The sequence below is a fragment of the Equus asinus genome, chromosome 21, assembly GCF_041296235.1.
Source record: "Equus asinus isolate D_3611 breed Donkey chromosome 21, EquAss-T2T_v2, whole genome shotgun sequence".
NCBI lineage: Eukaryota > Metazoa > Chordata > Mammalia > Perissodactyla > Equidae > Equus > Equus asinus.
The window spans coordinates 42,740,598-42,757,201 of NC_091810.1; the positions used below are offsets into that span (position 1 = coordinate 42,740,598).

The following is a 16,604-nucleotide window of genomic DNA, read 5'->3' on the forward strand; positions in this document are numbered from 1 at the left end:
GCCCCGTCAGTCTTCGTCAGAACAAAGATCAGGGGGGCATTTTCCTTAGTTTCCTCACCTGAGGGGGAGGTTTTGTCTCTCTTAGGACACTCTCTTTTCCAGGGTCCTTCCTCCTTACAGTAGGCAGATTGGTTTTTCCTGAGGGGGCCCTTACTGTCTTCCTAACATCCAGGTTTCTTCTTCCGGTAGTTTATAGTCTTGCCGCTTAAGGGTCGCACTTCGCCTGGCATCCTCTTGTTTAAGTCGGCGTTCTTGGTTATTACAGACCTGGAAAGCAATATCTGCATGCTGAGAAAGGTTCATTCCTAAAGCCCCATCCAATTTTGGTAGTTTCCTCTTAATGTCTGGGGCGCTTTGCCCTGCAAAAGTCATGTTGACCATCCTGAGGTTTTCATGGGCCTCAGGATCAGTGTCGGTGTAACGCCTGTAGGCCTGGCAAACTCTCCAGAGATTCAGAGGGGCCCTCATCAGGTTTCTGGTGGAATCCTTGAATCTTATTTAGACTCTTCTGTTTGGGAATCCCATTTATGAGACCCACCAGGATACACCATTTCTAATGTTCCAGCATGGCTCCATCCCCAGCTTCCTTGGGGTCTCAATCTGGTTCTACTAATGGGACAGCCACAGTAGATTCAAAAGAGTTATTGGTGTCTTCCACATGGAGCCTAGTGGCTTCTTCTCTGGCTTTATCTGATACCAATCTCCTTTCATCCCTGATTAACGGCATGTTTATCAGAATATGAACGTCTGCCCCTGACGGATGATAGGTGATAAAAATGGAAGAGAACAAATCAGTCATCTGCTGGGGGTCCTACCAGTAGGGTATTTTTCCAGTTGAACAGATCAGAGGTGGAGAAGGGGTTATGCATCCAAATGAAACCAGTGGGTTGCCCTTCAGCATTAACTCCTATCGGATATCGCCTTAAGGGAAATTGCCCAGCTCCAGGGTTAGCTCCCTGGCCAAACTGTGTTCCCTGTCGAGTCCGGGAGGGTGAAACCTAGCTGGCTGGCCCTGTGTCCTTTTCAGCATTTCCCTCATAAGATGTTGGGGCCTCAGCTCCCATGGTGAAAGGTGCCTCTGGGGGCTGAGGTGCAAGAGGGGCAGTGGCAGCTGCTTGTGCTTGTGCTGCCAGGGGAGGGTTGAGGGTTTGAATGATTGTCATATCTTCCTCAACCTCCTGAGTTTCCTGTAAAACTGGTCCCTTCCCCTTTTATCTTTTGTATATAAGTAAGTCTTTTTCCTCCCTTTTCTTTTCCTGACATAACAGCGTAAAGGCCTGGACACCTGGGGTCTCATCTTTTTTTTTTTTTTAGGAAGATTAGCTCTGAGCTAACATCTGCTGCCGATCCTCCTCCTTTTGCTGAGGAAGACTGGCCCTGAGCTAACATCCGTGCCCACCTTCCTCTACTTTATATGTGGGATGCCTGCCACTCAGTGCCATGTCCATACCCGGGATCTGAACTGGTGAATCCCAGGCTACTGAAGCAGAACGTGCGAACTTAACCACTGTGCCACTGGGCCAGCCCCTGGGATCTCATCTTTATCAGCTTGCTTATAGAACAATTCTGGCTGTAAGATGGTGTAACAATACATTGAGCCATTAATCAGCCAGTTTTTGCCTGACCCTAGGGAATATTGTGTCCAGGCCATGTTGGAATAAAAAAATCATCTTTTTCTTAGTTGTTGGCTCATAGCTATAATCAGACCAATTATTCAAAATTTGTTTCAAGGGGCTTTTTTGGAGAACCGATGGTGAACTTCCCATTATTATTACACAAAGTTGATGTATCCCACATGTAGACATACAGACACAGAAACACAAACGAGCACCAGATAAACTGGACACCAGTGAACTAGTTCCCAGATTTTAGGTAAAGTCCTACAACTATTCCTGCTCCAAATGCATGCCCAGATGACCCTACCGTAAATGGCAACACCCCAGATGGAGGGGAAGGGAGTTCTCAGGTGTCCCCGAGGCGACTTGCTCTATTCCTGATTGAGCCTGTAGACTCGCCAGTTGTAGCCATTTCTCTCTTTACCACAGTCAGCGTAAGTAAGGAGGCAGCTGGCGCTGGTATGGGAAAGCAGGAAAGGCAAATCTCCAAGACAAAAGGGCCTCAGCAGCTGCTAGGGACTTGACCATCATGTTCCCCTCCCATGTTGACTAGTCATGAGCAGGACTTATAGTCCCACCTGGGTCACCAAATTTGTTACCGCCAAAAGGGGTCTTCTCACCACAAAGACAAGCCCACAGTCCAGAGGCAAGGTGGTAGGAGAGAAAGGGTCTTTTTATTACAGCTTGCTAGCAAGGGGGAAGATGGGAGGCTAGTGTCCTAAGGAACCATCTTAAAACTACAAAATTTTGAAGCAGTTCTATGGGGCATATGGACTGAAAAAGGAGGGAGGGGTCTCGGAAGGTTGACCATCTGGTCTTACAGTCCTTGAGACTCCAGATCATCCCTCCCTCTTGTCACTGGTGATGGATACCCGCAGAAGGCTTTTTCTCAGAGGTCGTTACATCCCTGGGAAAACTTAGAGAACAAAGTTGTTGCCTTATTGCAATAGGGAGGTCTAGGTATAAGCCAAGGCTACGAAAACAGCAGAGCACGCATATTTCTCACAAGCAGGTGCATACTTATCTAGGCTACATGCAAACCAAAGCATTGCTGACAAGGAAAGGGGGTGTCTTGTGGGTCAGGGTCATTTACAGTTCCAACATGGTTCCCCTCTATACGATGGCTTCCCTTATGCTAACCTATGTTGACCATTGGCTGTATTTCTCTTAGCTATTTAGATGGCGTTAACATCATGACCTTGAGCATGTCCTTTTCCAGTGCCTTGCACAGTGCCTGGCATACAGTAGGTACTCAATAAATGCTTGCTAAATAAACAGTTGAATATAAAAATGCTAGTCATTATGATTACGCATTCATATATGTCACAAGCCATATCATTTATGTTCAAGATGCTACTGGAGAAAACAAAAAGCCAAACTGGTGGTAGAAAGGGAATAGATAGCTAAAAATTACAGGTACAATAATTTGAGAAATAAAATGCCTAAGAGTTGGCATGGTTGTTCCACATTGTTTATTGACAGTGTCTCATTTGAGTGGCCCAATGAGGCCTCTTTCCTCTTGACATCTGTGACCTGTCTGGGATCTTTGTTTCTGGATTTTGATTACCCAGTTTAAATCCTAACCTGCTGACATAGCATGTTCATTTCCTTAAGCATGATTTTAGAGAAGCCAGGAAAAGCTGATTCCATTTGAAAAGTTCAAACCAACTAAAACAAGGCATTTGGAGGAAACAGAAGAAAACTTCAATAAAGCTATTCCTCAGAGAGATAAGAGAAGGCATTACTTCCTTTAAGCCATAACGAGATGTACTGCAGAAGGGACAGTCACGAAACAAAGGAAGAACTGCTCTTGGATATTAAGAAATACAACAATGGAAATAAAAATTCATTAGGTTTTTAAGATCTAGTTGAAGAAGTGTTCTAAAGCACGGAATAAAGTGACAAGGAGATGGAAAATAGTTGATAATGATGAGAAAATTGGAGGACAAGCTCAGGATGCCTACCATTCAACTCAGGATTTCCAAAAAGAAAGTGAGCAGAGGAAAGGAAGGGGAAGGAATTACCAAAGAAATACTTAAAAGAACTTCCCAGAACACAAGGCCATGCGTCTCCAAAGTGTAGGGCCGCAATGAATGAAGAGACTCGTCCTTTCAGGACAACAGGGATAAAGAGAGCAGCATAAAAGCTGAGACTGAGAGAGAGAGAGACAGAGAGAGAGAGAGAGAGACAGAGAGAGGGAGAGAGAGAGATTGACTTTCCAAGGACCAGGAATAAAAATGCCATCAAACTTGTAAACCACAACCTCGAGAACAGAAAGAGAGAGGGGCAATGCCTTCAACATTCCAGTGGAAAATTAATTTCAACATAAAATTCAATACCCAGTCAAATTACTAATCAACTGTGATGTTTAATAAAGATGTTTTTCAGACATGCGAAGTCTCACAAAATTTACCTCTACATCTTTTCTCAAGAAGCTAATGAAGGATATGCCATACCAAAATGAGTGAGAAAACCCAGAAAGAGACAGAAAATAGGATTCCAACACAAGAGAGAAGGAAAGGGAATGACAGCTGGGCAGCAGACCTGGAGAACCCCCAAGCCAGACTGGGGCAGGAGCATCAGGACTCCAGGCGGAATTCTCTTGGAATAAAATGAAACTGAGAGAAAAGCTAATGCCCCTGACCATGTGGAAGGTTGTGTGGGAAGAGTTAACAAGGGGGATACACAAAACAAAGCAAATGTTTTTTAAAAAGCAGAAAAGTTGTCACAAGACAATAGTGTCATCAAACACTATTTGTCTTAAGGTGAATAATGTTTATATGGTCATAATGATGTAAACACTGAATATTGATTTAACTAAAATTGTAATAAATATGTCAGTTAGGATCCCAACAAGAAACAGCTCTCAATGGGGGTAATTTGAGTTTTCATAAAAGACAGTGTGTGAGCAGGGTGAAAAGAAGCTACAAGGGAAGGCGCAGTAGCAGCATGGGGGGCCATTGCTGCGCCCCGCCCCCAGACCTGAGGAGGCAAGTGGGGGAAGCAGTTGTGAGAAATGGGACAGAGCTAAATGGAGAGGGTGCCTGAGAGCAGAGTCAGGGATGCAGCATCCACAGCAACCTGACAGGAAGGTCACTGAAGGCATAAATACCTCTGCTCACTCTCCCCAAGTGCCAGCCTGTGCCTCACATTGGCCCAACCCACCTGGAAGCCTGAAGGGTAAGAGAGCCCAGTGATGTGGTCTCCACAGGTCAGAGTGATCCTGGAAGGGCTAAGGGAGGACAACCTGCACAAGCCTGAGTAGGTAGCAGGAGGAAGGGAATTGAAAGAGAGCACAATTCTCATGTGTCATAAGGAGCAGGAAGTTAGGAGCCAGTGTCTAAACTGGTCAGTCCAGAAAGGCAAGATCAGCAAAGGATTTAGAAATATGGCAGCACATGCCAAGAAAACAGCTGGAGGAGTTGAAGGAGGGTGCTCTGGGGAGCAAGAGCGAGAAGCCACAGGTCAGAGGCCTGCTGGTTTTCGTTACACATCTATTACTACTAATATGACTTTTAACATTTTGTAGATGTATAACTTCAATTAAAGTAAAAAATAACAATATTGGGTCTAATCATGAGAAACACATCAGACAAATCCCAATAGGGACCTCCTACAAAATATTTAACCAGTGTTCTTCAAAATTGTCAAGGTCAGCAATACTACAAGGGAAGTCTGAGAAACTGTCAGTCAAGAGGACCCTGAGACATGGCAACTAAATGTTATGTGGTATCCTGGATGGGATGCTGGACAGAAAAGGGACACGAGATAAAAACTAAGGAAATCTGAATAAAGTTTGGACTTTATTAACAATAATCTATCAGTATTGGTTTATTAGTTGTACCTAATGTACCATACTAATGTAATATGTTAATAATAAAGGAACCTAGGGTCAGGCTGTATGGGAACACTGTACTATCTTCTCAATTTTTCTGTAAATCTAAAATTATTCTAAAAAAATAAAGTCTATTAAAAAAATAATAAAGAACTTTACAGTAGAAATAACCTTAAAAGGCAACAAGAAAACTTTATGTATTTTATTTGTATTATTTGGAGCTTAAGTAGAGTTGGATGTTTTTCTAGGCTTTTATATAATTTCTGTGATGAAATCTGGCCATTTGTGACAACATGGATGGACCTTGAGGGTATTATGCTGAGTGAAATAAGTCAGAGGGAGAAAGTCAAATACCATATGATCTCACTTATAAGTAGAAGATAAAAACGACAAAAAAACCCCACATAGCATTGGAGATTGGACTGGTGGTTACCATCGGGGAAGGGGGAAGGGAGGAGGGCAAAAGGAGTGATTAGGCTCCCATGTGAGGGGATCCACTATAATTAGTGTTCGGATGATGAACATGATGTAATGTACACAGAATTCGAAATATGATGTACATCTGAAAAAAATAAAAATTTAAATAATTTCTGCATTCAAGACATTAAATCTCCGAATTTCAACAGTGGTCCTGGTTATGCAGTCATTCAACAAGTGTGTATTAAATGCTGACAATATGCCAGGCAGTACCCTGTGCTCAGCATTTGGGATACAGGGACCTTTTCAATACAGCCCTGCCATTGCCCTTAAATCCCTCAGAAGCTGCTGGCTACTCTCAGGTTCAAACCAAGGCACAAAGTCCTGCCTGCCTGCCCCTGCAGGCCCCTCTAGCTCACCTTGCAACACCTCCGCCCCTCTCTGCTCTCCAGCCACACAGGCCTCTTTTGGTTCCTTGAAGATGTCATGCTCCCTACTGCCCCAGGGCCTTTGCACATGCTGTTCCTTTGCCCAGAACATCCTTCCTCTATCTGTTCTCCTCCCTTTTTCCTAGGGAACTCTTATACTTGGAAACTCTGTTTGGGTATCACTTCTTTAGAGACAGCCCTTCTACTTGTAATTATCCCCTGGTCATATGGTTATTTGAGTAATGCCAGTTTCCCCCATGGAATGTTTGCTTTTAGATTCTATGACAGCTGGGACAGTGTTCTGTTGGGGATGGTGTCCATGTTGTTCACACTGGTCCCCAGCTCCTGACATAATGCCTGATATGGTGCAGGGACTCCATGAGTGCTTGTTGAAGCAATGAATGAATTAATGGTAAACAGGATATGGTCCACGGCCTTTCAGTCTAGTGCAGATCCAAACCAGGGTGTTAGCTCCTGAAGGATAGAGGTGGCTATCTCTCCAGCTACCATCTGGGTTCCAGCTACCTCTGGGCCTGGCTGCATCAACTCCTGGTCTACCTGCCTGCAACAGGGATGTTCACGCACCCTCATAGCCATTTGCTTAGTTCAGATTCACAAAAACCCACTGAAGTCTGCATCCACGTCATTCCTGTGTGGCCTTTGAGGAAGCTGATATCCAGAGAGATTAAGTAAATTGCTCAAAGCCACACGGTTACTGAGAGCCTGTATTTAACCCTGTTTTCTTACCGCCTCTTGGACTCTACTTTCCCCAAACTTAGCACCAGCTCTGGGTAACGGCAAGCATTTGCGCCTCCACTGGAGGCTTTTCCCTAGAATGATACGCAATCCGGCTGGTTTCGGCGTCTCCGAACTGGACCGCGCGCGCCCCCTCGCGGTCCTCGGGGAAACGGGACGTCCCGCGCTTCATTTCCTCCTGGAAAAGAAATGGGAAGTGGCAGGGGACGCGTGAATTGGGTGTAGCGGCCGCGCGCGCACCGCCCCAGCACTTTGTGGGGCACATCTGGGGATTCTAGTACGCGGGGTTGGATCGTCCTTCCCAAGTCTTTCGTCTGCCTCCACCCTGGGCCTGTAAGCAGGCGAGTTTGGGAAGGCTTCCGCACTGGTGCCCGAGGCAAAGTCTGGGAGGGGATTAGATGAGTCTGGCGTCTCTTGTCCCCAGCAGGGTGGCCACGGTCGGGTTTGAAGCCCGACTCTACGACCTCGAGTAGACTTCCCCTCGCTGAGTCTCAGCTTCCCCAGCTGTGAAATGGAGATGATGACAACTACCCCGTTGGAGCCAAGACTGCCCCGGGGCGCGAACTGGCATCCAGGCAGCCTTAGGGGGCTCAGACAGAGGCTGGGGGCTTTCAGGAGAGTGCCTGTTCTCCGAATACTGCTCCCCACAAAGCCCTAGGAAACTTGCTCCCTGGGCCTGCTGAGAGACTCGGGGCGGGGGTGGGGGAGCATCCTTTACCTTTAATATCTTGATTAGTACATAAAACATACTACTTGATCACAATACCAAAAATAAATTAGAATTTCGGACCACTGCTTCTAACTGCTGTTCATTAAAATGGTCTTTAGTTATTCTCAGCTAAAAATGATTCAGGATACAAATTATTTCCATGATCACTTTTTCCTTTCTTATGTTTCAGGGGATAATTTGACTCCTAACAAAATCCAATCCTTAAGTTAAGGATTTTTCTTATCTGTTTAGGTAAATTGGGGAAATATATTTGCATTTCATCAACAGTTTATTTTAAGGTGATTTAATCTGTTTAATCTCCAGCTTCATTCCAAACAGGGATGGAGGCGGCAACAGTTTCGTGCCCACTGGTGTATGCCAGGCAGAGTGCCAAGCACTGGAGGCATAGAGTGGATCAGACAGGATGGCGAGGGATGGCTGAAATTGTGACTGGCCACAGGCAATCCTGGCCTTGATGGGTGGGACCATGTGTTGTGTTTGGGGAGGGCTTCATCCTCTGGTCATACACAGCTGGTCTCGGCTGTGCCTGAAAGAAGATACGGTCCACGGAGGCTGTGTGGGGACCTGGCTCTCTCATTTTATGTCAGCTCCCAGTACAAAGTTCACTTCCTGCAGCCTCACAAATATTCTGAAGGGTCAAGATAAAAAGAAGGGATGAGAGGAAAAGAATCAATGGAGAAGACCAGAATGAGAAGGTTGATGCTAAATGCCAATTTATTACCTTGATTTCCTGACCAAATTTTACCCTTTGATGTATGTGGCTCTCCCACCCCACCCCACCCCACCCCCACACGCATGCTTATGGCTTCCTTATAAGGTAGGAGGAGGGCCTCTCAGTCCCTGGTCCTAAGGGATGTCATTGTAACCATGTTTTAGAGTGGACACAGGCCTTTTCTTTCTTCTGTCCTCCATTCTCCTTAGAAAGGTTGGAGCACTCTCTGAACTCTGCAGCATTTCAGAGACTGTCACAGAGAGTGTCACAATTGGGCACTGAGCTGTGGGTGGGAGGGACATCAATAGTGGGTGGGTGTGGAGACTACAAAGGGAGCAAGATCAACACTCTGCCTTCCTGGGTCACTCTATCATATGGTGATGTCAGTAAAACCCAGGAAGAAAGGCTCTCCTCTCCCCCACTGACCTCCCTAACGCTCTCCCTCTGTCATAAGCTCCAAGTACTGATCCTTTTCCTGGAGTCTAACTCCAGAACAAAGGAAGAAATGTAAATGGACACTAAATACAAGAGAACCTTATTAGCAACCGGAAAAGCCAATTAAGACAGCAATGAGATATTGAGCAGTTTTAAATATGTATAATTCAGCAGTTCCAATTCTAGAAATGTATCTTAAGAAAATAATAATTGAATAAAAGCATCAAGATAAATGTGTGAGGATATTTTTGAATCACTGATTATAATAGAAATCCTTCAGCGGGGGATTGGCTAATAAGGTATGGAGCATATCTAGGCTGGAATATCATATAGATTAAGGAGGCTAAGGAGCAGACAGCCTCATGGTTTTCTTGGTCTTTCACCAACACCCATGTGGCCCTGGCCTGGTCTCAGCCCCTGGCACCTCTGACATTCATAGTCAAACCCCTGACACCCTCTGCTGCGGGGGTTGGGAATGACCCAGAGATGGGTACCAAGAATGTCAGAGAGGGTGGGCAGAGATGTAGAAGGAAGCAGAGCATCGAACCAAGAGCTCCCCCAGACGAACAACATGCTGCATGAGGTTCATTTGGAGAATGCTACTCCAGAGGGGCAATACTGTGGATCCTGGTCTTTTGGATGACAAAAGAAGTTGTGGTGCTTGTCCTCACTTGATCTGGCTGAACTCCTGAATATCCTGGCAGTGAGATGCAAAATAAAACATTTCTGTGCAGTGGTGCACATGGACAGGAAATCCTCGCCCCTGGGGCTTCTGGTGGATGCTGTTGTCGTCCTCTCTTTCTCTGGGAGCAATGCCAGTTTTCCTTGGACAACCACTGTCTCCCACTTCCAGCCTCTGTGGTTCAGGTGAAGCTGGCTCTGCTCCCTGGTCCCAAGGTGCCTTGTCAGAGCCAATCCCTAGGACTTCTGCTAGCATTATTGAGGAGAGTCTTCTTTCTCCATGGGGGTAGCATGCAAAGCAGGGGTCATCTCTGCTTCTGCAGAGGGTTTAAGCACAAGGTATGGGCAGGGCTTACGGAGCCACAAGGGAAAGTACAGAAACCCAGTGTTAGCAGCCCCTGAGCTGTCATCGCACTTAGGCCAGGCAGACAAGGAGAGGAAGGGATTCTGGGCCCTGGAAGGAGAGAGTCATGGAGGCTGCCTTGTCTGATGGATGGAGGTAAGAGTCTCCAAGGTTTGCTGAGACAAGAAGACTAGGATGGGATCGAGTTTGAGATCAGCATAGCCGAAGCTGGGTAGTGAAGGCAGAGTAGGCAGAGATAATGTGGGAGAGGAGGAGGTCAGTACAGATTTTATTCTAAATGGCTACTGAATAAAAGCCACTACAGGAGATTTTTAATCAGGATAAGTCAGGGGTCTGATTTACCTTTTTAAGATCACTCTGGGTCCAGGGTGCAGAAATGCACTGTATTTTGGGACAAAAGTGGAAGCAGGAAAAGCCCTTGGGAAGATGTTGTGGAGGAGGAGCTGGTAGCATGGATGCGGGATGAGGCAATGGAGAAGGGGGAAGAAGTGGGATTCAGGTGCACAGACATAAGTCAAAGGGGGCAGGGGTTTGCGGTGAAGTCATAAGACTTTGGCTACCCCACTTCTCTGAGCCTCAGCTTCCTCTCCCAAGCAGAGATACCACCCACTTCGCAAGAGTAAGTTTGACAAATGTAGTGGTTAAGAGTATTTTTGTCAGATCTGGATTTTAATCTCAGGTCTGGCGGGTACCAGCTGTGGGACTCTATGCAAGACAGGTGAGCACAGACTAGCTTTTATTGAGCGCTTGCTACTTGTTCGCCAACAGAATCCTCCCCAGACTAGGTTGCTTACTCTTATTGTTATTCCGGTTTACCAGGGAGGGAACAGTAGCTTGGAGAAGGCAAGTCATTTGTCCGAGGTCCAGCCAGGATTTCTCTAACTACCGTATTACTCTAACTTTTCTGCACCAGAAACGGGGATACCAAAGATACTGCCACTTCCCTCTGTGGCTGGGGGGATTCAAGAAGAGGCCTGGCAAAGAGTGGGTGCTTATTAAATTATTATTATTAAAACTATTATTATATTCTTTGTGTTTTCCCGAGTTTTTGCAGGGGGATGCTTCCCTTGGGCAAATCCTTTGGATTAAAAAAGAGATCTCAGGTGAGAGAAAAAAACTGCAGCTGCCGACTCCTTAGCGGTCACTCTGGGCGGAGCCATAGGGGCGGGGCCTAGAGGGCGTGGCCAGAGCACGAGATTCGGGGCTGGGGCGGGGCCAGGGGAGAAGGGGCGGGGCGCGGCCGGTGGCGCATGCTCGGCTGGACCGGCGGCTCCGCCGCCGCCGGCGCCACCGCCCACTCGGGGCTGGCCAGCTGCAGGCCGCCGGGGCTCAGAGTAGGGCCGGGCTGGGCGAGCGCACGGCCATGGCCCCGTGGCTGCAGCTCTGTTCCGTCTTCTTCACGGTCAACGCCTGCCTCAACGGCTCGCAGCTGGCCGTGGCCGCGGGTGGCTCCAGCAGAGCGCGGGGCGCGGACACCTGCGGCTGGAGGGTAAGGAGAGGACGGCGACTTTCTCGCTGTCCCCAACAGCGCGGGGGGCGCGGCAGGCGCGGCGCACACAGGTGCTCGCTGGCAGCCGAGTCCGCTCCGACGTGCCTGCTCTCTGTGGAGTCTGCGGCGGGGCTGGGGTCCCTGCTGCTCCCGCCCGTCCTCCGCCAGCCCCGGCCGGGATGAAAGGGGCCGCCCGGCCCCCGGCTTTGTGTTGCTAATGAGGCGCAGCTACCGGCCGGGGTCCGGTTCCCCGAGGGCGGGCAAGAGGGGCGCTCAGTGGCGGGCGGGAGGAGGGCGCCCCACCCTTTGTTCCCGGTCCGGGACCTCCTCCGCCTTAGAGCTGCGCGCCCCGGGGCTGGGATCCTCCGAGCTGCCCGGGCGGGGAGCGCTTTGGAGCGGGAGTGGGCATCTTCCCCTGAACCTCTGGTCCACAGCTCTGCAAAGGCCCGGGACTGCCAGGGAGGGGACCCGGAGCGCTGGGGAGGGATGCGCCCTTCTCTCGCGGCCGCTTTGTTTCTTCTAGGCTGGGCCGTCTTCCCCCACTTTCACCCCCCCCCCCCCCCCCCCCCCGTCTCCTGACTTGCTGGGAAAGTTTGCTCTCCTGTTCAGCCCTTCGTCTAGCGAGTGGTCTCACGGATGGTCTCCCACCCACACTCATCCCGTGCGTTGGGAATATTTTTCACAGCCAAAGGGAGGCATGAGTTTGTCACCTCGGTCAGGTGCCCGAGATGAGACTGGAGAGGTGCACAGACTTTGACGTGTACTTGGAGCCCTGTCCCCATAACCGAACGCTTCTGTGACGCGGTCTGGGCTGTGGGGCATGGGAGGGGGGTGGTGTGCGTGGTCCCCGGTCCCCACCAGGGCTCCTGGGCTTGGACGGCCCCAGGACCCAGAGATCGCATCCGTCTGCTCCGCACTTCCCACAGAAGCCTACAGGGTTGATCTGGCGGCAGTTCACTCATGATCTTCAGCCTTGTAGAGAAGACACCGGCTTTGCGCTCAGGCAGCCACGGACATGACCTTAGCTCTGCTCTTGAGTAGCCATGAGCCTCAGTTTCTTCACCTGGAAAATGGGGATTTCCTAGTTTCTCTAGCACTGCTGCTCTGAGGGATGAGTATGGCGTAGTTCACTTAGAGCAATACTGACCCACATCTTCTGGGGTGCTTTGAACGGCCTCAGTGCAGTCAGGGCCTAGGACCTGACACCCCTTTAGGGGCACAGGCTGGTGCCTCCAGCTCTCTTGCCCCACTTTCGGAGAAACAGTGCAGAAAACCAGGTATGAGCTAGGCAGCTGGGATGTCTTTAAACCCAATAGCTGCACAGCTGTAACCCAACATCCCACCAGCCCCGAGTGAATATAACATCCTTCCTATTTGAGTAAAACACCACATTTTCCTGCTTTGTCCCATTTTAGTAAAGTATCACTGTTTTTTTTTAAATAGATAGTTTTCCCCAGGTTTTAGATAACAAAGTTTTCCTTAAGGCTATCTCATGTTGACTTATTGATCCTCCTACATTTTTTGGATCTAAACTGATATGTTGGCTTTGAATAACTGTGGCGGCGTCACAAGCATTTTATTCAGAGTTTTCATTGATGGCATAGGTGGATCAGTCCAATTTGTTGTTTTTCTTCAGTTGCCTAGGTGGCTTCATGTGTCAGTGGCCAAAGCTTGTGAAGTTTTAATGTTGTGGGCATAGTAGTTGCCCCAAAGGAGCCAAGCTGTGGTTTTTGTTCTCTTTGCTTGTCGGAATGTGTTCTCCCCTAAACCTGCACCTTGTGCACCCCACAGAATTAGTGGCGGCCCCTGCCTGAGTGACTGGACGCTCATGCTGACCTCCTTTCTCCCACCACAAATCCTAGTTGTGGTGACTTTCTCAGCAGCTCCTCGCTTGGCCCCACCCATCGTTCCCTTAGGTTCATCTTCATCCCCTTCTTGAATGAGCATGGAAGCCTCTGGGCCATCTCCCGGATTCCAGGTTCTTTCCTGATGCATGGCTCCTTCCCTCCTGGACTTTCCTTTTGGTGCATCTGATGGAGCCACCAGCTCTCTCTGACCCAGCTTGCCCACCTGCTTCACATACCCGCCTTTCCAGCCTCAGCCCCTCCCACCCTGCTCCCTAACTCCTGTGCCCTTTATGCTGCTGTGGCATGCTTTCCCTTGCCACCCCCCACCCCCCCCACTTGGCCTAAGACTCAGCTCAGGTGATGCCTTCTCAGGGAAGCCCTCCCTGAATGCCATTTCCCTTGCTTTGCCTTCTCATGCAGGTCCTTGCACTTTGGTTCTCGCTAGACTACATCATCAGTATTTTGTTCACATCTATGCCTTCAGACCAGTTTCTTTAGCCAAGCACTTAACCTCATCTTGGTGGCCTTAGAGCCTGGAGCCCTGTAAATCTTGGCTGAACCCAATTAGAACCTGCAGTCTTCTGCTAAATCCTATATTAAGTGATAGATTTTAAGTGGGGGGAGAGATCAGAGCTCCAAGCTCCAGTGTCCTCTCCACAGCAGGCTTTTGCACGTGCTGTCTCTGGTGCTGTCTCTGCCTGTGTTCCTTCTCTTCACACCTCAGCCTCCCCTCTCAGCTCCAGCATCACTTCCTGCAGGAAGCCTTCGTTGCCCCCACTTTTCTAGGTAAGTTCTTCCAGAAGTTGCTCTGTCAGAGGACTGGCCAGTAAGTACTGGTGTACAGTGACTTGAGTATTTGGTTCGTGTGTGAGTCCCCTACCAGATAGTGGGTGTTCACGCCACAGATGTTGGTCTCAGTTCTTAGGTTGCTTACGGTCTAGTTGAGGCTCTGTGAGCATAGAAGTTTCGATTATGTGTTATGCAAACAGGAGAGGGCTTCTTGTGGGTCCAGGTCACACAGAACCTAAGAGGGGGACAGCAGGGTAGAAAAGTGAGCCCTGGAGGAGGGGCAGGATCTGGGTGCTAGAAGGGAGCTGAGCGAATGACACCCTTGATCTCCAGGGAGCATTTTGTTCCAGGAACTCTTGCCCCCACAGGAATGTGCATTTTCCCAGGACTTGCAAGGTGACTGCAGCCGGCCCACCCTCAGGTGGCTCTGCTAACACACCCTCCGGGGCTGCTCTGGTTTAAGTGGTCAGATTTCACAACCTCTCCATTATTAGTGGGGCAGTTAAGGTGTTGATACCATCTTGAACACAGCTCAGTGTTTTAGAAATGAGTTGTGGGCACACTTCCTCGACTACTTAAAAAAAAAACCTCTTAGGGCCCTTGCCAGGTAAAGTTGCTCTTTGAGTAATAAATACAGTTTTCCCAAAGAAGGAACAATTTGTAAAACTTCCAGAGGGGCCACTATCCTCATGCCCACTGGGTCTTAACTCTTGCTTCTTGATCGTGGAGTGGTTTTCTTCTGTGAGGGGTGTCTTTGTATCAGTCACTTGTGCTGAGGTTTTTTATCACCTCTGGTCTTGTTAGTTGTTTGAGAAGCCTCTTTATGCAATGAGGAATTAGGAATTTACTCCCACAGGATTTTACTTAAGGCTTTTCCTGCAATGGGGGAGGAGGGACATTGCTTGCCTTCCTACCTAAGCCAGGTACATCTTCTCTGGTCTCTTATCCTCGAAACACAATTTCTACCTCCCCAAAAGTCTGCTCCTTTAGGAATCAAGGAAGCCAGAATGCTGGCATTGGCATTTACAATGAAGTGTGAGTTTCCCATTTAAGGCAAATACTTCGTCTCAAAAGGTAGGAAGGAATAGGGTGGTACTTGGAAAAGAAGAAGTTCCAGCTGGTTAAAATTTAGGTCCCTGATAAAAGTCCAGTCCAAGAACTCTCCTTGGCTGTGGGCCCAGGCATGTTTATTTGATTCTCAATTGGATGCGTTTTCATTCACTTGCAGCTCATGGCTCCCAGGCCTGCATCTGGTCTGCCTGTCCCGTGGCCATGTTGTCCATGTTATACATGCTTTTGTGTCCCTTACAAAATTCTTGGTTAAAAATGACTCAGCCTGGTTGACACGTTTTTCAGAGACATTTTTATAATAAGTGCGATGCTTTCTTCTAGTGTGTTTTGCTGTGTTAATTGGGAATCCTGGCCTCTGTCTGTCTCCCTTGAGCAGCCCTCCCCTCTCTCCCCACCCCCATGCATCTACCCCCCTCCCCCACCCCGCCCCCGCCGCCCCTGCAGTGCCTGAGGCATTGCTAGTTATTAACTCGGGAATACAGCTGGGTGAATGTGACCAGCAGCTAAGTACTGTCTGTGGCACTATTTCCTTGTTCCAAACATGATTTCTCAGAGTGATGTCCAGGGGCTTTCAGTATCGGGATTGCCTTGGGAACTTGTTAAAATGCAGATTCCAGGCTAATGGGACCAGAGTGGAAGTGAGGTGGAGCCCAGGAATGGGCATCTTAACAAGTTCCTCTGGTGCGCTCTCAAGGATGAGAGCCACTGCTTTAGGAAACAGGGCTTCTGTGATCTGGAGAAGGGGCTGGGAAGCCATGTTCTAAACATTTAAAATCAGAGTTTGACTTTAAATTACTTCACTGAACTTAAAGAGGAAAGTGGAGACTTTGTCAGAGCTGTCACTAACAGACGCGGTCAGGCTGGCTGAAGGGGGAGCTGGGGAGCCAGCTGGGCAGAACACCCCAGTTTGGGGGGGTGCCTGTGGTGTGGGGTTGAAGAGGAGGCCGGGAGTGAAGGGGACCTGACGCTTCCACTGGGTTCCTCCCCAGAACAGCTGGGCTTGTCTGGAAACCGGTCTCAGGAAAGAGTAGAGTAGGATCCAAATCATATTCTCAGCAGTTCAAAGCTTACAGACGGCTTCCCCATCAAGGAAAGAACTGCTAATGCTTTTCTAAGTCTTTATTTTAAGTTGGGTTTTCTTCATGCTTCATTTGGCCTAAACTGTGTTGGGTTTTGGGTTTTTTTTTTTTAAGCTTTTAAACACTCTTTTGCCCCATAGGTGCCTGAACTTTTCACATACCGTGCCCCAGCACATGTCTGCTGCGGCTGGGGCCACCCCATCAACAGTTAATTGTCCCTTTCATTCCTCTCTGGCTCTTGCGTCTGCCTCTGATGGATGGGTTTTTAGGCTTCTGCTTGGGGCCCCTACCCTCAATTTGTAAGAGTATGGGCTGAGGTGGGGGCTCAGGTCCCCCAGAAGCTTCACAGGCTGGG

General features: G+C 48.6%; 1 protein-coding gene across 2 annotated transcripts in view; it reads left to right on the top strand.

The window, feature by feature from the left end:
• The first annotated feature begins 11,213 nt into the window (after positions 1-11,213).
• IL17RD (interleukin 17 receptor D) overlaps positions 11,214-16,604 on the top strand; it is a 64,046-nt gene continuing 58,655 nt past the window's right edge. The window contains exon 1 of one of the 2 annotated variants that reach the window (XM_014868760.3): positions 11,214-11,463. In XM_014868760.3, the coding sequence (XP_014724246.2) occupies positions 11,338-11,463 (126 nt within the window). In that variant the 5' untranslated portion in view covers positions 11,214-11,337. The remainder of the gene's footprint in view (positions 11,464-16,604) is intronic. The other variant, XM_014868759.3, reaches the window with a different exon arrangement.